General features: G+C 41.3%; 2 protein-coding genes across 2 annotated transcripts; both read left to right on the top strand.

Annotated features, from left to right (window-relative positions):
- Positions 1-3,870: 3,870 nt before the first annotated feature.
- calm2a (calmodulin 2a (phosphorylase kinase, delta)) lies at positions 3,871-8,488 on the top strand. Its single transcript, XM_023425837.2, has 6 exons — positions 3,871-3,992; positions 4,932-4,962; positions 6,386-6,529; positions 6,618-6,724; positions 6,833-6,968; positions 7,060-8,488. Exons 1-6 carry the CDS (start codon positions 3,990-3,992, stop codon positions 7,086-7,088), a joined length of 450 nt encoding a protein of 149 aa, XP_023281605.1. The 5' UTR covers positions 3,871-3,989; the 3' UTR covers positions 7,089-8,488.
- A 1,520-nt stretch (positions 8,489-10,008) lies between these two features.
- stpg4 (sperm-tail PG-rich repeat containing 4) lies at positions 10,009-20,868 on the top strand. Its single transcript, XM_023425795.2, has 7 exons — positions 10,009-10,098; positions 10,264-10,320; positions 10,996-11,250; positions 12,034-12,098; positions 12,421-12,466; positions 18,282-18,386; positions 19,877-20,868. The coding sequence occupies exons 1-7, from the start codon at positions 10,009-10,011 to the stop codon at positions 19,982-19,984; spliced, it is 726 nt and encodes a 241-aa protein (XP_023281563.1). The 3' UTR covers positions 19,985-20,868.
- The last annotated feature ends 1,147 nt before the right edge of the window (positions 20,869-22,015 follow it).

The following is a 22,015-nucleotide window of genomic DNA, read 5'->3' as shown; positions in this document are numbered from 1 at the left end:
TCTTGATTTCTCCGGTTTCAGTTTCTACAAGATTGACTGAGGGAGTAAACTGAGATTAAGCCCACAGCACTACATGCAGTGGTGTCGAGGAAACTTCTGGAAAGAATAAAAATCCTTAGCAAGTAGAGCTGACACCTGTGATGCAAAGGCGCAGCTAACAGTGAACTGCAGCCACTGAAAAACAGCCACCGAGGATGAAATCACCTTGGCGAGGGGGAGCTTTGTAGTGCCACACTTCTGGAAGGTTCCAAGTAGCACTGTTTCATGTGCTGCTGAAGGCTGCAGTGTTTGAACTCCAGCTCCATACTGACTGCAGAAGACAACCTGGAGGCAAGCCAGTGAGGGAGAGAGGGAGACAGGGAGAGGGACAGAGTCAGAGAAGGAGAGAGAGAGAGAGAAAGGACGAGAGGGAAATGAAAAGTGAGGGAGTGAAATCAACAGCAGGGATTCTACTTGACAGCCAGTAAGTGGTTTTGTCCCTCAGATCCCCTCAAATAAAACAAGTGACATGTGCAGGTTTAGAGGCGCTTGATGATCCAGTGCCAGGGCCAACAAACAGAAACACGTTAGGGGGATAGAAAACTAAGTGCATGCTTAACACTATATCCATTTCATCACAACATGATTGAAATAGTCAGGGAATAGAAGGCCCCACCAAATCCTCTTATCTGATTTGAGGCCATTAATCATTTCTGCCTCATGATGTAATTTTAGAAAACAAGTCATTTCTCAGTAACAGGTAGGCCAGAATGCCAATGGGATTGGCTCATGTGCGGCTAGCTTGTTGTTGGACCTTACTCGGCTAATGCCCTTATTGCATGGCTGTAAAACCATTCACGCTAACTGGAAATAGTTTGCTGTAGTCAATCAACTTTGTCCATTGACTGAGACAGACCTTTGGCCAGTGTACGGTGGTAAGTATTACTGGTAATCAGGAACTCTCAGAGGCCAGTCGGACGTAACTGAAAATGCCTGCAGGTCATAAAAAATACATGTATACATGAACACACCCCATCCCTTTTGTATTTACCAACGGTGCATACATACAGAAGCATTACATACAGGAATATAGGCTAATTCAACATACACACACGTGCGTGAATGTTCAGACACACACTCTAGAACAAACAGATGCAGGCCTGAATGTGCACGGACATGCTCACTCACAGAATGTAAAGGTCTTTTCACTAATAGTAGCTACATCCATGACACACAAACAACTGCAATTCTCTCCCATGAAAGATGATCCGCTCCCTTGGCATGGAACCAGCAGGTGCATTACAAAGGCTCATTCATTAGTAATGGTGTCCGCGTCTTTCAGTTACACAGGTAAACATCTTCTCATATTTGTCACCAGTGTTTTATCCCTCAAAGCCCTCGCAGGCCACAAATTAGCCTTCTCTTTAAGCTTTTTGCTCTAAAGCTGCTTTATTTTAGAACATGATTGCGCAATGCCAACACCCTGCACAGTACTACCACATACTGTATCTCACGTGCTGTGCACCACTGCCAACCCGCCCCATTGCCAAAAACTGAACTGACCCACATGGTAAGTTTTTCTGTGAAGGGGAACAATGCTAACTGCTATCAGCGGGAGTGATGTTACAGGCCACTGAGAGGTGACATTAATGAAGATAAAGGGGTGACTTCAGCCTTGCCTCAGTTGAACTTTGACCCCTGTGATATGGAAACGAAAGCTGCCATTTTATAAAAATGTTCTGGGTTGGGCTGCGTCCGATAAGACTTATTATGATGTGAGGCAGTTACATATTCACAGAGCTGATAACCAGGGAAAACATAATTAGGAACAGCAGTGGTTTGAGCCCAGTGTGTACATGCATGCATCTGAGTAAAAAAAATAATACCATAGAATTAACATATCAGCTAACATCCAATAATGCAATAATGACACTGTAACATACACTGTATTGTTCTCCACGTTGAGAGTTGAGTCTTCCTTGGCTTACATCATGAAGATTGGTTTCAGGTTTTATAGACCATTAAGACATGTCTCCTAGGTTCCAATATTCCCTATCCATATTAACCTACAACCTACAATGACCTTTGACCTGGAGCAGGTCCTCTGAGACCTGAGGCTCATTGAAGGGCATGTCATCAACCAGCCAAACAGCTGATTGGGCATATTGGATGAAGTGCTTCTATAGAAATTGGGCAGGAGGACAAAGTAGAAAGCTTTTCTGATTGTGAAATATTTATGACCCAACAGTAAACCATTGTCTCTAAACAACAGTTTTATTGAAACAATTCACTATAGGTGTTGCATAATAATGTCTACAATGTGCGAATACTAGAAGAAAGGCAGTGAAGTGTTCATGGCAGCTACATATTAATATCTACGGTCTCATTTTACAGAGTTTGCCAAGTATTTTCAAAGAGGCAGAAGGTGAATTCATACACCTCCACATACAGTTGTTCACACATGCTCCAGCTTATCTGATTCTTGTGACAGGTTTAGGCCTTTGTGCCGTCATCTTTGGAATTGCATAATCTGCACAGTGACAAAAACCTGCAGAAAAACAGATTTAAATGAAAGGAATCCAATGTGCTCCAGATTAGGCAGGTTGAGAAAAAGCCTAGTTGATTCTGAAGCTGCTCAGCAGAACACATGACACAGGCATCATCACCTCTGTAAACAGTGCAGATGGAGGTGAGAACCACTTTGGATCCTTGTTTCTTACATCTACTTGTGAGATATTGAGCTTCTCACAATCCCTGCTCTCTACTTATAGTGTGACATCTGTGTCTAATAATAAGAGAAGCAGCAGAATTGGGAGGAAGGGGGGCTGTTTTGGGACATGGAGATTCTAGTACATTCTCTGAGTGGTTCTTCAAATGCTTCTCCTCGCACATCTCTGCTCACCCTCCTCCACAGCATCTCCCATGGGATCAGGCCAGAGACAGGTGGTCACTGGGAGACAGGAGAGCAGTCAGGCATAAGCAATCAGGCTATCAGATACTCCCCTCCACACCAGCAGCACAATTAGACCTGAGAATCCACAGTCATCTGACAGCAACGCCTGCCACAGACCCAGTCACATATCACACATCTAAATGTGCCATACACAGACAATACATATGCTCACACACGTGCACAAACTATCACCTTATACAAAGTATTACACCCAAATACTTCAGCACTTGCACAGCATTTCATTATGCATAAAATTTTAATTGATGAAGACTTGCACAGCAGAAAGGTGGAACTTTACTCAAGAGCCACACATTCTGTGTGTCTGTCTCTGTAACCTTGTAAAACCAATTTTAAAAATACAAAACACAAGTAATGTAATCAGAAATGAGAAAACTGCTGGAATAGGAAAAACATAAACTAATGTAAGGACAAATTGGGTCAGTTACACTCCACTAACAAGTCACAAAGCATGCTCCTCGTAGCTAATTACTTATCAAAACTATCTTATTGAGTCTCTAAAGATGATGCCCATATCTATACACACTATGCAACAAGCCTGTCTGCTATGCCTGTGGCACTGACTTGGATGTCTATGGACAAGATGCAGCGGCAGCGCAAGCCATGGGAGTGACGCATTGCAGGTACAAACACACCAATCAGAGAGCGCGATTTCTTTCGGCTACGTCTTGTGCCCCATCACAGAGTAGCAGAAAGTATTCATGCGCTGTTATGTAGATCACCAATGATACGCAATAATATTTCTAATATCGAGGTCGAAACATGCACGACAGTCCTACATGGGTATTTCAGTTGTTTCTTAATTTTTTGGTTTCGCTAATAATATCTAAAAACGTGTAATCGATTAATTTAGAAACTGAGGAAAAGGGAAGTTGGCGGAGGGATATTGAAAAGAGGAGGAGTTTAGGATAGCCGTTAAAGGCAAGTCCAGTTGCCTCTTTCTCAGTGTGTTCATAGAGATTGTGAGTCCGCAGAGACTTTGTGTTGGCTTTGGTTGTTAAGGATTTTGTCGTGAACCGGCCGCTGCATCTATATCGAAATGGTAAGAAAAACAGGATTATACCTTCTCTCCAGTGTAGAATTGGTGGATAGTCTCTTAGCAGTTGTCGTTTTTTAAATTATTCTAAATGAATGCCAGTAAAACATAACGTAACCAGTGGGTAAGCTTAAGCCAACATACACGGTGCGCTGTAACTACCGCAGTGCCGGCCGAATAAATGACAGCTTGCTAGTTGCTAGGTTGTCAAAGAAAGCTAACGTTAGCTAGAGCTGGGTTGTTCTGAATGAATGCAGCAACACCCGTGTAATGTTAGCGTAGTTACACTTGAAACAGTGCATGTGAGTTAACGTTTCCCGATAATGTTGCTTTTGTGCCTTGATAATGTCTAGTTCGCTCAATTGCGACGATGGCGGAAGGTTTGTCCGATTTGTTAAATACCTTCCTTGTCCTAGTTAGTGATAGGCGATGATCGAGAAGTAATGTAACTGTTTCACAACCGCTGCTTTGGTTGTGACGACTGTTGTATTTGCCATGCATTCTTCTAAAAGTGTGCAACGTTGGTGTTACGGGTGCAAAACGGTAGCTAGCTTAACTTTAGCTCTTCGTAGCTAACATTTACCGCCAAATTGTAAGTCATTCATTGTCTATGGCAAAGTTTGCGTCATCGAAGATTCAAATGTAGATGAGTCTAACGTTGGAAGGGAAGGTGGAGTCTTATATTTTGTCGATATTTCTAGCAAGTTCAGTAACAAGCTTCCTAGCTACCGGCACGAAAATGCCTTTATTTTGTGTAGTTGTAACGTTACAGCTGCTGAAATGGCTATCATGTAATGTTCACCTTCTGTACAAAGATGTTTTGCATCTTTTAGGCCAGCTATTACGAATTTGGATGACCATTAAAGTTGCTTAAAAATGGAAAAGCTAATTAGGGATATTTTGCTACATGGCATGCTATTAATTACTTCATCTTCCTTTTTACAGGCTGATCAGCTTACAGAAGAGCAGATTGCTGGTAAGACATCGCTGCACTGATGTTCTACTTTCCTCATATCCTGCACAGTGGCCTGCATTATGGATCTTTGCATCCCTTGCAGTGGATTTATACTTTTGCCTTTTAAGGCATTCCACAGGGCACCCTACTGGTCATAAAACAGGAATGAATGAAAAGGCTGTTGCTTGCTGGGTCTGGAACGCAGGAGGACTCCCTCATGGAAAACTTTGCATTTTGATGGTTGCCATGTAATAAATGATGTAATCTACAAGGGCTGTGTATTCTGGTGAGGTGTTGGCAGTTGCTTTTTACATGCTGTGTCCTTTGCCCTGGGTGTGTTCTCATCAGATGGAATGCTTCAAGAACAATTGCAGCAGTAACCTGGGCTTTGTAACATGGTATCTTAAGATGTTGTAATGTTAATCATGCAGCAGGAGTGTCTCTATGCTGCCAGTATGCTCTTGTTCAGACTTGCTGAAATGTATGCAGTTCATGTCTAAAATGGGGCACAGTTGTAGTGGTTTCCCCGACAATATCTTCCTGCCTTTGTTGACTTGATTCAGCTTAGGTCTCGGGTTTCACAATATGCTGATCATACTCTTACTGTATTTCATGGTATCACCTTTTTAGTGAGTAAAGCCTTACCTGATCTTCTGCTGATGTACCAGTTTTTAGATTGTTTGTACAAACGCCATGACATGAACAAACACAAAATGTGTACTGTTGACTTTAATAGCAATTTAAAGTGCAATAAGCAACTGCAGCAATGTGGGGGTTTTAATGGCCCATATAGGATGAATCAGACCACCCTGATGTTTTCTGTGGTTGGTGCAGACAGCAGGCCTTTGCTTGTAACAAAGAGGGTGTTGCCCTGTATGTTTGACCCTGCAAATGGCAGGGTAGGTTGTAGTTTTAATGACGCTGACAAGCTGTTGCATGCCACTACACACTGCCCATTGGCCTCATCACATTTGATGTGTGTCATCATTCCTCAACCCTCACGGCTTCACCAAACTACACAGGCTGTCATTCATTTATGATGTAGCCTGACTCTGCCCTGCTGCTTGGTCTCGTGGTCGCTGTCCTTGTTTAGCCAGAAACGACTGCAGTTGGAACTCAAAACAGAAGGGCTCGTCATTATGCTGTAGCTAGTTTATAACTGAAACATGAGTGATGTAATGCCCATTTTGAGACTTGAGCTAATTCAGGGTTTGGGTCAGTGTTGATTGGCAGATTTAAGTTGAGATGACGAGCTGGTTCATGCTGGTTGGGCTGGCAACATTTAGGTGTATATTTAATTAATTTTTTTGAGATGGGTTGAGCCTTCTGCAGTGTTTTACAACCACCATCATACTGTCTTGCCAGTTTTCTTGTGCATATTTAGCCATTTGTTTGACATCACTACCTTACTCAGGAAGTCCATCCTCTTCTCTTTTTCAACCAGAATTCAAGGAGGCATTTTCGCTTTTTGACAAAGATGGAGATGGCACCATCACCACCAAAGAGCTGGGCACAGTCATGCGCTCTCTGGGCCAGAACCCCACAGAGGCAGAGCTGCAGGATATGATCAATGAAGTCGATGCTGACGGTGAGAACTGAATCTGGCTTCAAACTACACATGTACTATCAATATGCTGGATGGACATCCCCCATTAATATCTGTTTTTTGTCTTCAGGAAATGGAACGATAGACTTCCCAGAGTTCCTGACCATGATGGCCAGGAAAATGAAGGACACAGACAGTGAGGAGGAGATCAGAGAAGCATTCCGTGTCTTTGACAAGGTAAATGCTGTCTGCACACCCACACACACTTGTAGGTACAGCAGTTTTTTTTTGTTGGTTTGTTTTTTGTTTTTTTTTAATTTGCTTACTGGCTGATCTGATTTTCAGGATGGCAATGGATACATCAGTGCCGCTGAGCTGCGCCATGTGATGACAAACCTTGGAGAGAAGCTGACTGATGAAGAAGTGGACGAGATGATCAGGGAAGCAGATATTGATGGAGATGGACAGGTCAACTATGAAGGTTGGTAGATGTAGTATTTTATATTTTTCAATCTGCTTGGGTCACTCATTGGATATTGATTTGCAACTTTTTCTCCCCCCCTTTCCTGCAGAGTTCGTACAAATGATGACGGCGAAGTGAAGGCCTTGTACAGATTTCGTATATAAATAATTTGCCTTTTTTTTCTTTGTGTAATTTATCTGTAAAATCTTAATAGCCCCCCTTTGTCCCTGCCCCTTCTGCTGTCCAAAGGAACTGCATGTAAACTGCATAGGCTCTTGTCCCCATGTCCCTTTCTTTTGCTGTCATGGTGTTTTGGAGTGACGGAACGGTCATACAACCAGATGCCCGTGGAGGCCCCTGGGAGCCGGAGAACTTCGAATCTTCCTGTCTTGTGTGCTCGGGGCCCCTCCACGCATGGCGACATTGGAAACCTGTCAGCTGGTTGTCACTTGGCAACACTGTTGGCATGGAAACAATGTAGAGGAGTTTAAACTCTGCATGGACTACGGACAAAGTATATATGGAAATCTCTCAGCATTGCACTACTGCAAAAAAAATGACACGGGTGTATCTCCTAGGTACTCGTACAAACTCTTTTTGTATCTGCTGTTCTATATACCAGAAAACAACTAATCTTATGCTTTTTAATGTTTTACTCACAACTTTTCTTTTCTTTTTCTTTTTTTTTTCTTCTTTTTCTTTTTTCTTTTTCTTTTCTTTTTTTCTTTTTTTTTTTTTTTTTTATTTTTTTTTTTATTTTTTTTTTTTAAATGACCTCTGGTCATGCCTCAAATAATTCATTCCAAGTTGTATATTTTTGTTTTCCAATAAAATTTACAATCTACCCGGATATGAAAATTGTCTTGTTTTCTCAGTTAATGGATCCTTGAGTTTGTATACCCTGTAATAATTCCCATTTTTGTATTGAGGACAGGATGCTCCGTTTTTGATAGGATTTTTTTTTTTCTCCCTTGTTGCTTAGAATATACATGAAATGTTTACCATCTAAATTTAAAGTGTCCCCTGTTATTTTCCCAAAAGCACTGAGGAGCATCAGCCAATGCCTCTTAATGTTCAGATAAGCTCAGATAAAATCTGTATTGTCATTACAATAAAAGCACTGAGTGGGATCAAAGGCTTCTATTGTGAAGTGCACACAATGGTACTCAACATTAGATTAGCCTTGTACTGTCCAGCTCCCCTACTGACTATATAGGCCATGTGTTGTCTGCTACTGTTGGCACAGCACCATGTGGAAGCTGATTGCCTCATGTCTTACTTGGCATTTGCCCCCAGTCACAAGGAGCAGGTGATTGAGTGTACATCAGAAACCATGGTGTAAATAGAGGTGTACCTGTTTTGGTTTTTTTTTTTTTTTTTTTTTTAGTTTTTTTTTTGTTTGTTTTTGGTTTTTTTTTTCTTTCTTTTTTTTCTTCTTTTTGTTAATTTTGGATTATTGAGTTTGTTACAGTAGCTTGCAGAGATACGAAGTTTGTTATTTTGATGAATGACAAAATAAAGCTCTATTGTGGACCTCTGCTCTGCCTCCTGTGTGAATTTTATGCTAGCTGTTTGTAAATTGTGCCTTTGATCCATCACTGTAGTTGGATAATTACTCAAGAAATAAAAAAATCCTGTAGTTTTTTTTTGTTTGTTTTTTTTTACATCTAAAGTTTTCATATGATTCACTCTTGGGATAGCAGTTGTTTGTGGTTTGGTCAGTCATGTATATAACAATATTTAGAGAATTACAAATTGCAGTAACAGCTTTGCATCAAGGACTAAAGACTAAAGAGGCGATTTATTTACAGTACACCTGGTTTGATTTTCCTTTTTGTTTTATGTAGCTAAAAATGAGCCGATTAACTCTTGCAGAGTCTGCATAAGAACAGCTCTAGTTTTAAGATGGAACGAAAAGAAACACCACAACCCAGAGCAATTCAGGTGTGAATCGATGACACGAGCGGCTCTCATCTTGTCAAAACCAATTATCACAAGACTTAAAAAGCTCACCGTTTAAGTGTTGTTGCAGTCCACTTATAAAAAGCTGTTAATTACACAGCATGTAATGCTAATCCCAGCCCTCCCCTGCATTTATGCATTGTCCCCTTAGGAGAAGACTGAATGTACATTCGACACTGTGATGAAAAGGGACAATATCAATCACTTAACAGCTCCTTTGCTGCCTGCATGTTTTCTATGTGTGTGTATTTCTCCTCATGTGCTCTAAGGTCTCACAAGACTTCCTTGACAAGTAGTGTGAACATGAATTTTTAGTTCCCTTGAACCATGCGTTTCATGTAGCCTAGCAACGAGGCTGAATTTGGCGCTTTTGCTCCCAGAGCGAGATTTTCACTTCATCTGATGGTCTTTAGTTCTGCTGTACTGAGAGAGAGGGAGGGTGTGTGTGCTTCTACCTGATATAACACTTCGGCCTAGTATGCCACTGGAGGCAAGATAAACTTCATCCACAGAGAAGATGTTTGAAAGGATTTCTCAGGAAGTATTATGTAGTAGTGTTATTTAACTTTTATTTCAAGAACCCTCTCTTGCAAAATGTATATGACTAAAGTCGTATCTACACTCTAGGTGACAACAGTATTCAGAAGTTGATTGATCAGTATAGTTCCCTTATTTTATTTTATTTTACCATTCCTCATTTTATTGGACCACAGGTTATAAACAACCTTTCCACTTCCAGACACTGGGAGGAACGACACGTTTTCCTGTTTTGTCTTGTCCTGGATTGCTGTTTGCAACCTTCATGCCAACTTTTGATCTGTATATTCTAAACACTATCACAGTCTCCCTCCAAATATCACATGGTGGTAGATAATGAGGACTTAGTAACTGCAGCATGTACAGTATATACCTTGGTGCTGGCTTGCCATTGTCTCTTACTCTCAGTCAAACTGGTAGGTGAGTCCAAATTTAGCCCTCCACCAGGCCAGCTTGTTGAAAAATTGATCAATAGTGGAGTCGCTGCTATAGTAACAGTCACAGTTTTAATGGTGGTCAGGTGTCACCGGATCCCCAGTCAAGCACATAGTGAACGACAATGGGTACAGTGCAGGATACAGCCACATGGAAAAACAAAGCCGTCTCCAAAGTCGCTGACATGTCCCGGTCTGGTAATAGAACAGAAAAGGTAAGGATCTACTGTGTCTTTAAAGCCCTCATAAGTCTGTGTGGTTGAATGGTAAAGCACAGAATGACACATGTGGGAGATGCATCAACACGTTGTTGTCATAGCAATGTCATCATAACTGAAACTCTGTCTGTTTTGTGGCTTGTATCCTGTTCTTATCTGCAGAGTGAAGACAAAGTGGACCTGTGTGGTCGGGGGAGCTGGTGGCTGGGAACGCTGAAAGTAGGTGTCACACTGCAGTTTGGTTTCATGGCCTGTCATCAGAGCAGAGGTTACTACATTAGGTTCTGAGCAGGCCCAAAGACTTGTCACTGGTTTGTCAATTTGAATTGGCTGAGAAACTCACATGTAACTATAGTATCGCTGCAAGTTAAACGTAATATAAATAGAGCAGAGCCTCATAAACACATCATTGTTCTTGTATTGTGTATAGTTTTCAATTACTGGCTTTTATTGCACAGCACTCTCCCATCTCTTCTTTCCAAAGTCTGCTGTCTGCCAGAAATAAATCCAAACACTTAGACTACAGTGAGTCCTCTCTCTGAGTGCCTCACAGTGCATTCATCGTAATAACACATAGACCTAATTAATTATCAGTTTATCTTAATGTGATCCCAGCTCTCAGGCTCCATTGTTAATCAGCTGCCCTCTTCTTTCTAGTAATGTATTCCATACAGGAAACAGCAGGCCAACAGCTTGATGTGTCTAGCATCTATTAACAGTGTAGTACACTTATTATGTAATATATATAAGCTTAAAGGTTGAAGGTTAAGTATAAAAATTCAGGCTAAGCCAGTGTTCCACTTGTCTGATCTGCATCAGGCTCACTCAGACAGTGATCCAGCGATTCCTACAACATGCTAACAGTTCAATAAACCGCCTCTGATCTTATTTCAGGACACACCCGTCCCTGGCCTCTATCATATTCGAGACTTCATTGAGGAAGCTGATCTGAACCCTGTGAGGAAGACTTATGGGTTTAAAGGTGTGGGCAGAAAAGCCCAGACTCTGGGCGTACGTAACGGGGACCTGCTGTTACCAGGGGCGTATGACTACACTGACTCGACACAGGAGGTCCTGATGCACCAGGCGTCTTACTCTTTCAAAAACTGTCCATGGCCTGACATTGTCACCCTCGGCATCAGAGACAAGGTGGGACAACATTTTGGGAAATACACTAATCCACCTTCCTTTATATGGAGAAATGTTTTTTATGAGTAGGTCGTAGTTTGTTTTTATATCCCAGGCACACGCACGATGTGATAAACATCCATGCTGATGGTTTGGAGCAGGAACTGTTGCTGCATCACAGGCCTCTACACCACCTTGATTCTAGTATTTCTTAGCCTAAGGGTATGGTGGGCCTGAGAGCTCAACACGCTGAAACTTAAAAAAACACATGCAAATAGACAAAACACAAGCAAATTCAGCACAGAGGACAAAAGACGTGTCTCCAGGGGACACAGAAAAGTGGTGAACCTGGCTTGGGCGCACTTGTTGTTCAATGCTTTGTGACTTTTGATATTAAAAGCATTGAACAACAAGTGCATCCCAGCCAGGTTATACATATTATTTGCTTGTGTTGTGAATATTTGCAGCACGTGTGCACAAATCGATGAAGATGTTTTCTAAACTTTTTTGTGTTTTTTTCTGAATGTGTTTTCTTAAGTTGCAGTGCTTTGAGCTCTCATGGTCACTGTATAAGGGTGTAACTCACTTAAGCAGTATTTATTAATTACTCTGTATTAATACTGTTTTTGGCTGCGGCATCTAAATATCATCACAGTATTATGCTTAAAATGAGGTGCTCTTCAAAATGTCCCTGCAGCAGACTAACTGAAAGACTGTATTGAGATGTATTGGAAACAGAAAAATACAAACCCTTGGTGACACTGTCATACATAAACACCTCTTTATCTTTATTCCCTGTGCCAGCATATAAACACTTCACCGTGCGACTACAATGTGACACCGAAACCAGTGGAGAAGATTCCCTGCAAGTAAGCTCTCGACAGACAGCCTCTCTTTAACTCTCAGATCACAGCAGAGCAGACAACCCATGAATCATGCCTTGATCGCTGAGTCCTTCCTCCTCATTCAACTTCTCCTTCCCCCTCTCATCTTCCTCGCATCTCAAAGATGAAGGAGCAACCACCAACCTGCTCTCTCATGTTCTCTACCTCTGATCATGTGCAAGCCTTATTCTTTTCTTCCCTCACTGTTCTCCTCTCCTCTTCTTCTTTTCTTTTTCTTTCTTTTTTTTTCTTTTTTTTTTTAACAGCCATCCCCCCACCCCTTCTCTCTTCTCTCCTCTCCTTGCAGGCATGTGATCTTTCGGTCGACTGTGCAACGGATCAGCTTTCCGCCTGTAAGTATCTGGTCACTAAGACTTGTTATTAGGACCATTCAGTCCTTCCACCGCCCGCAAAAAGGCTTCATTACAATACACTTTCAATAGGTTTTGATTACAAGCTCTGAGCTAATGTGTATCTGGTATGTGCTGTACACGAGCTAGTTATGACAAACACAAGGGTCAAAGAAAACTGATTCCACAGGCTGATTGTACCATTTGACCCATTCGAGGGCCTGTTATGGCGCTGTACTGGCGCACCACTCAGCTTTGGTTCATATTGCAGAGTGTTGCTGGCTAACCCGCGTGTCCATGCTGGTAGCTGATGGATATTTGAGCCATGCTGGCAGGTGCTGAGTGTTGACAGAGAAGGAAAGGCGCTAAGAAATCCCGAGGGTGTTATTACTGCAGAGATGGGAGCAGTTTTCTGCTGTTAGTGGTGTCATAGAGACTCTGAGACAAGTTTATTGTCAAAGGTTAAGCAGCGACACAAATCCTGCAGTGAAGTTAACTGAAAGCACAGATCATACAGACAGCTGACCTGACAGTGGATCAAAGTTGAGGTGTCTTAATGGTTTTAACTGGGAACTCTAGGTCTAGGAGACAGGAATTTCAGATTCTCTCTGCGTGGACTCGCAACCCAGAATAAAATGAAATTGATTTCCACACATTTGAAAAGAAACCTCCAGTGATGTTTGGGAACACAACAAAAACGACATATATATTCACTTTTTTATGATTTAACTTAATTTCTCCATCCTGGGGCCACTGTGTGTCCTAGATTTACATGTTGTGCTTTTTTGCAATATCAGCTGCACGTGCTGCTCGGAAGGAACAAATCCTCCCTTGAGATTCAAGCCTGTTTGAATTAAAATCATAATCCCATACATTTTCATATGAATAGATATAATATTCTCTATTGCTTTTGCACAAATGTGATTCAGGCTATAACTACTGCATGAGAACCTGCTGATCGAAACACCTGCTCTCTGGTAGTTTTTATTTGCCATGCTGTATCGACACTCTATGAATGGATCGGTTGGTCCAGACAGAAACATGTCCACAACTATTAGAGATTGCGATGACAATTCATACATTCATACATAAAGACATTCATGGTTCCCAAGGGATGAATTGTAACCATTTGTGACTATGGTGATGTCTTGATCTTTGATCAAGACGTTGACATTTTTATTTTTCAGTCATATATCTTGACAACTATTTGATGGATTCCCATGAAATGTGATACCGATAGCACAGATAGCATAGTCTTTTGTTTAGTGGTTTTATTTATTTTGGATTGTCATACCATTTCATGCAGACATTTACAGCCCACTCAGGATGATCTGTATTAATTTATATACCACCATCAGCTCAAAATTTGAATTTGTCCAGTACCTTGTGTTCAGTGCAAATTTCCAAATGTTAGCATGCTAACACAGTAAAATAAAATGGAGAGCGTGGTAAATATTATAACTGGTAATCATCGGCATGTTAGCATTGTCATTGTGAACATGTTAGCATGCTGACATTAGCATTAGCAGACTCCACTGTGCCTAGGTACAGCCTCACAAAGCCGCTGGTGTGGCTGTAACGCCTTTTTGTTTGCTTGGGGGGAAAAAAACCCACTGAATGGACTTAAGAATATCTCGTTTTAATTTCACCTGATGTTATTTTAGAGAAAGAGAGAGAGAGAGAGAAATCAAGGTTTCCAGTTTATTTAAGAAATACTGTATAGCAAGGTCTTGGATGCACCAATCAAAAACAGGTCAAAGTTTAAAAGTTTCACAGACACTCACAGCATGTGCCACATTTCTAACGTGCTGTGCCACTGTAGGAAAGTAGGCCAGGTGCTTTGGCTCAAACACACTTACACACATCCATAAAAGAGTTTCACTGCTGTCCACTGGCTCCTGTGAAATACACCTGCATTAGCGCCTCTGGGAGCATCAGCCGGGCGCATGGGGGCCAGTTCCAGAGGATCAAGTGAACTGGCAACTGGGTTCAAATGGCACGTAATGGTAGCTGCCGTTCCTCCAAGGAGTAGAGCAGAGGAAAAGACACCTTCCTGTCTTCCTCTGTCAGAATCAGAGAGCGGCTGAAAATGACAGGCTAGTCCTGTGTTCAGGGACAGGGAGACAGTTTTATGTCTGAGGAGGAGGGTGGGTGATGCTATTTCTGCATGGCACGCCGCTGGTGATGACCAGTATGTGTGTTAGTGGGTAAGAGAAAAGGAGAAGTGAAAGGCAAGGAGCAAGAGAGAGAGAGAGAGACAGAGAGAGAGCGACTGACTTTTGACAGAGACTAGCTAACATATCTAATCAACAGATCTACTGGCAACGACCATAAAGTCATGAGTCAAACGATATGTCATAGGTCTTAAAAATATTGGTATGAGACCCTAAAATAGGTCTGGTGTATACTGATGCATCCGTCAGATGACTGGAGTATCAGCATGGTATAACAATAGAGTTTTCATGAGCACTGGTTCAAGGGTGTGAGAATGAATGTCTCATTTGGCACTAAAAAGGTTAGAGTTCATGATGTGCAGTTGGCAAATCTACTGTAAAGCTGCCATCAGGGCAAGTTCACACCAGCAGTCTAACAGAGCTGTAGGGTTTACTCTGTAAGATAGTTTGGTTTGGATTCTGAAGAGCAACAGCATTTCAGTTCAGGTGGCATAGAAATTAAAGTCCATGTTCTCTTCAGAGGGAACAGGACCCTGTCCTATCTAGCTCTTTCTGTGTGTGACCATGACAGTGAACAGCCAATAGAGTGTACAATTGTTTGCAATCAATTACAGAGCCTTGTTTTAACTCACCATCATTACTGAACCTCTCAATAAACTACTTGCTACAAGCTAATGCTAGCTGAAATAAGAAGTGGGGCAAAAATATGTTTGAAGTGTTGTGGACAAAAATAAAACAACAATAAATGTCTGACCAAATGTAAAAAACTATAAGTGTGAATAAATGCTAATAATAAGACTTAGTCTGTGACATACTGAAGTTGAAGTGTTTCATACCTACAATCCAGCTGGATTGTTTCTGGATTTCAGTGAATATAATGTTTTTTTAAAAAAAAAGGAAGCTGAGAAAAAAAAAACAACCTGGTGCTCTGCTAACAAAAAACACATCAAAGAATTTGTTTTTCTAGATCCTCAGATAACCAAAGATAACGACTGTATGTGTGGTTACATGAGGTCTGCATCATGAGGCTGGGTTATATCATCTCTACAGGGAATATGAAGTTGACCGTAGGACTAACGTGTAAAATCATGTCTTCAACTATTTACATACATAACCAAATAGTAGTATGACTGCTCTTGCAGTTTGCTGGCTTGGGTATTAGCAGATCTTGTGCCCAGTCTCTGAGCTCCTAGGGATTTATAACTTTTGAACTCACGCAGTGTATGCACTCAGACCAAACATGAGATCATTTACAATGTGAGTGGAGGCAGCACATTAGGTTCTGTAATCCAGTCTTAGGCTGCTAAACCAAATGGATCTATATTATTTATCATTATTAGTTTTTCCAAATACCATTACTTGGCATTGTGATTTAATTTCTCTTCGCCCTTCAACATCAGATTTGAACAATTTAAACAACTTTTTAGCCAAACAAAACGAAAGGTATGCAACCACCCTAGCCGGCACAGGTAAGCAGAGCGCATTCCTCATAAATTGCAGCCCCTGTCCCAACATGCCACACGGCGGGACATACCTTCACCTTCTCTATAATGGCAACTAACAGTTGGTAAAGGACAAGGACTGGAATGCAGTGGTTTGAACTAGCTGAGCCTCTGTCCAACAAACAGGCTGCTAACCTACTGCTAAGATCCATTTTCAATAAAGATAATATTGAGAATGAGAAGGAAAAACACCAATGTACTTCAGGTTTATGTTCAGGTGACAAAAATACAACAAAGAAAACAGATCCTCCTCAGGTTTCTGACCTGAACAAAGGTAAGAAACCATATGTGTGATTAGTTCAGTGCAGTTTGGACTTTATTTATTCCCAGGGCTCAGGCAGTTTTGCACAGGACATAATTATAAAACAATTGGAAATACAGATACAAGACAATAAAATATCAAATTTAAAAAACAAATTACAAACTAATTTTGAATAAAATGCTCAATTACAATAAAGTGCAGTGTTCTGGGACATCGTTTAAAAGATCAATATGCTATCGTACATGCAGATGATTAGGTGCTAATGATTACATGCTAGCCTTGGCCTGCAGCATAGATGGGATTTCGAGTGATCAGGGAGATACAAGCAAAGGCATGGGGCAGATCAACATAAAGAGTTGTTTCTGAGCCACAAATCTGACTGGAAAATGTCCATTATCTCAAGAAGGAAACCTGCCTGTTAGGTAGGAGAGCAGAATTAGCTGTTAGCTCCAGTGATCTGGTTGGAGCCATGGATTTCTTGAAGTTCTGTGGATGGTTTTACACTGAAGCTGCAGGATTAAACACCAGTTTTAAGGGTTAGACATGATGCATACACTCATGCTGTTCCTGTGTGTTTAAGACTGTGTAATGATTATTGCTGAGGCTCTGTGATTGACATGCGTTTAGAGTTTCAGTTTGGGAATCTGTGACAGCTGATAGAGGAACAGACTGACGGCTTTGGATGGAAAATGTGTCACGTTATGCTTATAATTTTCCAGAAACTTACAAACAGGTGTCATGAGTCTATTCGGTCTATTCTCATGATCCTGTATGGGTGATCAATATAAAATCCTGTATTGACACAGTTTGAAAGGTGTTTACACTGCAGTCATTTCTAATATGAGTTATTGCATTAATATAACACACCTGGCATATATCCAGTGTTTGGTGTATTTTGAATATAATGAGAATGAGTGTATGAGTGCTCTTAACTTGTGCAGCTGCAAACAGCATAGCAGTTTTTATATGCAAACGTTTTGCTTTTAAGATTAACCCCTACTGTCAGTTGAGTGGAAATGTGGAGCGAATTATGTGTATTGGCTCATTCGACATTACCAGCTGCTTTATTTCTAAATAATGAAAATATCTGCAGCTGTTGTGACATTATGGAAATGTCTGTTCAACCCAAATGCTGTGTGTGCATCCTCGATTGTTTGTTATTGCGAAATGAATGTACTGAACTTGAGGTATATTTTTAGCTAAAGTTATGACTACAATCCAGATGGTTTATACCCCCTGGCTTACTGAGCCTCTGTCCAGTGACCAAGCTTCTTGCTACTAGCTACTGCAAATTGACATTTTCAACAAAAATAATGTTGGAGAAAAAATCCAAAGGGAGAAAAAACAAACTATTTGTGTTCAGCTGGATAAACAGGTTGCAAAAAGTAATACACAAAACAAAAATAATATGTCAACCCATATTAACTCTGCACAAATTAAAACCATTTAAATGTACACACGGTTAAACCAATATTACCAATTTTAATCAAAGATATCAATCTGAGTTCTTAGTTTAAATGTAATTATCTCTAAAGCATCTAAAGTATATCGTACACCAGGTCAGTCCATTCATTATGGTCAGTATGTCCTTTTCTGGTTAAAGCCGTTTTTGCGTGCCACTAAAAGCACTTCCGCGTTTCACAGTGAAGCTCTTCGAGAATACCCAGGTACATTATTAATATTAATTAACATGAATTTTTCATTTTCAATCAAGAAAACATATGGGACAAAACTCTCATTACATGGTAATGATTATATGCTAGCCATGCTCGACAGCATATTGAGGCTAACTAAAATCAATCAATCAATCAATCAATCAATCAATCAATCAATCAATCAATCTCTAACTCAGTAATTCCTCCTTTCTCTGACCACCTCAGAAGGAGGGACCTGCTCCATGTCAGTACAACCCACACACCAGAGCTGAGAAAGGCATCACTTCCTGCTTCAAATCCACTTTGCCCCGGCTCCACTATGTGCACCCGGTGAGTCCAGTGCTTCACATGTACATCTATTCTACAGCTGCACACAGGCCATCTGTGAACATGTACTACACTACATGATTAGTAGTGTCATTACAGTAAGACTAGACTGAGATTACTTACACTTTTTACAGTTTTGTATGGCTGTATTATGACATTGTCAATTGCTCACTGATGAGCAAGTAAAAGTGTAATATACACATTAATGTAATTATCTTATTATGGTGATGGTTGATTTCCATAAGATTGATGGAAATGTGTTAAATTTTAACACAATTATTTTTGATTTGGATCATTCTCTTAAGTGAAATGGGAAATCAGACCATTAAAGCGGCTTCAGAAAGTATTCAGTCTGTTTTAGACTGAAGACTGAAGTCTAACAAGTAATCAGACCCTTTTCTGCAACTTATGCTTTGCTTGAATTGTACTTGAGATGTGTGATTGGAGTCCACCGATAGCAAACTGAATTGATTGGCAATAGAAAGGAACACACCAGTCTATATAAGGTGGGTGCATGTTATATGCACTACATAACGAGACAAAAACTAAGCCAGGAACTCTCTCTAGACTTCTGCATTAAAACATTTCTAAAGCTCTGGGTGTTCCCAGTAACACAGTGGAAATGGAGGAAGCACCAGCCAAACTGAACCCAACGGTCTCTCCAACAGAGCTTCAGAAGTTCTCTGCAGAGATGCGAGAATCTGCTGGAAGGACGATCACCTCAGCAGCCCTTCATCAATCAGGCCTTTATGGTAGAGCAGCTAGACGGAAGCCACTTTGTGGAAAAGGCAGATCGTATGACAGCCTGAGTTTACCAAACAACATTTAAAAGACTCGGAGAACATGAGGAAAAAGTTTCTTTGGTCTGATGAGACAAAAAATTGAACTGTACGGGCAGAACTTCAAACACTTTGTCTGGCAAACACCAGGCACTGATCATCACCTGGCTAATACCATCCCTATGTTGAAGCAGGGTGGTGGAGGCATCATGCTATAGGGATGCTTCTCAGTATATGGAAGGATGAATGCAACCAAATACAATGGTTCACCTTTCAGTAAAACAATGACCTGAAGCATCCAGCCGAGACAGTTCACAGACACTTCCAATCCAATCTGACGGAGCTTGAGAGGATCTGTCAGGAAGACTGGAATAAACTGCCCAAATCCAGGTGTGCAAAGCCGAACCAAAGGAGCCTCTACATGTTGTAAATGAGAGATTACAGTTTTACAATGTTTAAAAAGATATGTTTTCAGTTTGTCATTGTGAATTATTGAGTGTAGACTGATGGGCAAAAAATGTCAATTTTAGTGAAGGGTCTGATTACTTTCTGAAGCAACTATACATTGCAGGATGCACAAACAAACAAATAAAACATACCTCCTGCAGAACACAAGAAAGGAAAATACATAATCATGCTGTAGATAAACAACGGCCTCAGCACTTCAGACCACTCTGTAAATACCTGTCATTGTGTTGCCTTTGTATTCCCCAGAAGACCCCGGGACCAGGGGCCTACGAACCGTGCTGGAAGTTGGGTGACCGTCTGAACACAGAGGTCGTGGACCCCTCATTTAGCCTCTTTTTCCGCAACATTCCCTAGTGATGACTTTATTTCCGACAATGCCCTGATCCTTTTATCATCTCCTCGTCCTGTCGACCTACTGGCGGATCACATGTGATCCTGCCTTATTGATTAAAATAATAGTAAAATCTTGACTGCACGAAAGAAAGAAAACCTCCCATCCCTCATTACTTGGGCCAGTGTTTATCCGCATGTCAGTGAGGGATTTTGTGGGCTGCCAACGACATAATCAGCTACATTCGTTGTGCTCAAATCCCTTTTGTGACGCCAGCCAGGGAAGCAGAATGATCTTATCTGCAACAAAGGGTACTTCATTCCACTTAACTACATGTTCCCGGTATTGCTCTCTCCCTTCATTTCTCCTCTCGCCTGCTCTCGCTCCTCTCTCCTTCTCTGTTGGCAGTCAGGCTGCTTCGCCTTCCTACTATCTCTGCCCTGCGATGCACTCAGGAGGAGGAATGCTGCTCAGCCATGCGTCACATGCACATAGCTTAGTGTGGCATGCTGCACCCTCAGATAACACATTCAGTATTAGGGGCCAAAGCAGTGGCACACAATAAAACAGCTATTCTTATCGCTACCTACTCTGCATACTCACTCTTTCTCTCGACGAACCAAACAAACATGGGCAATAATGTCGGGACACGGAGAACAGGGGTGATAGGAATCACCTGAGCGTGGAGCATAATGGAGGTGTAGATTACAAAACGGCGGGGAAAAGGTGCAAAAATAAAAAAACACATAAAAACACACTGCAGATTTGTTGTTTGTATGATCCGGGACAATGCTTCTTTATCTGCTACTTATTCAGAGAAGGGTTTTACTGAGCATGTACACACTTTGTCAGCACTGATTCATATTCATGAAATGTTCGACACTCAAAGCCTAAGAGCAGCAGAATTTTGTGCCACGGCCAGTTGGACAGTTGTTGAGGGAGTGCAGAGTTATATTCATCCATACACTGCCCACCCAGATTCAGCTATCGGATCCAAGGAAGAAAAGATGTACAACAGTAATTAAAGCCCACTGGATTGAGCTTTATTTTAGTGCATGAATAATCACCCATAGCAACTAATTACACAGCACAGTCCCGTTAACAAACAGTAATATAGCGGCTTCATTCATAGAGAATTAGTCATGACTTTGATGGAGGATCTGGACTAATTTTTGTGTGTTTATCAATCTACAAATTTGCTTACACGCTTGCCATATAACTTAGAAACATGATAAAATGTGTTTACAGCTTATGACCCTGCTCCCAAGTGGTAAAAAAACAAACACCAATAACAACAATTCAACATTTAATGCTCCTTTACATCTGCTGCCCTATGGGAGGACACGGTGCATGGCTTGTACAGTGAAGAAGAGACAACTGAAGCCATGTTCGTGGTGATGTAACTGGAAAGCCTGGCGCTGTCTGTGGAAATACTAAACAATGGTTTTCCCCAAGAACAATATTTTATCATTCCTGGCAGACTGTAAACATCTGTGAGAAGATGAGGTTGCAACCTGCTGCTGGATAACAGGTTAAAAATGTATTTTTGATCTTTCCACAAGGTTTGATTTGGGATTGCCATGTGACAGAATCCTGGATTCCTGAGGTCACAGATGGGTTAGCTGCATCCTAGATCTGGTGAAGAGTTGTTCATATCCAACATCTCAAACCACTTCCATTGGTGGGTTAACACTCAGGGTCAGCTGACTGACCCTGAGCTGATAGGGACTGTTCTTACATAATGTTCAAGGGAACGTCAGCAGGGTGAACACAAACATAAAAGCAGAGGCTTATTTCAAGAACTATTTGTTAGTGATCGCAGAGGACCTAAGGGGATTTGGGAGGTTATGAGATATTGTACATAAAGAGGCATTGTGTTGACCCCTGTATAGACATAATGAAATCAGTGAAGTGGCACATCTACTCGGCCGACTTTAATCTCCACCACTCTGTTTTCCTTCAGTAGCCGACACTTAAGAGCTTGAAGAGGTTCAAGAGCCGGGCTCTTATTCCCCCTGTCATAATGGTGGAGACAAAGGAGCACACACTTACAC

Source organism: Seriola lalandi, unplaced genomic scaffold (genome assembly GCF_002814215.2).
Source record: "Seriola lalandi dorsalis isolate HSWRI2012SDOR001 ecotype SW California unplaced genomic scaffold, Sedor1 jcf7180002054795, whole genome shotgun sequence".
Lineage (NCBI taxonomy): Eukaryota > Metazoa > Chordata > Actinopteri > Carangiformes > Carangidae > Seriola > Seriola lalandi.
Note: the sequence above shows the minus strand (reverse complement) of the source record. Positions and strands in the feature narration are given on the sequence as shown.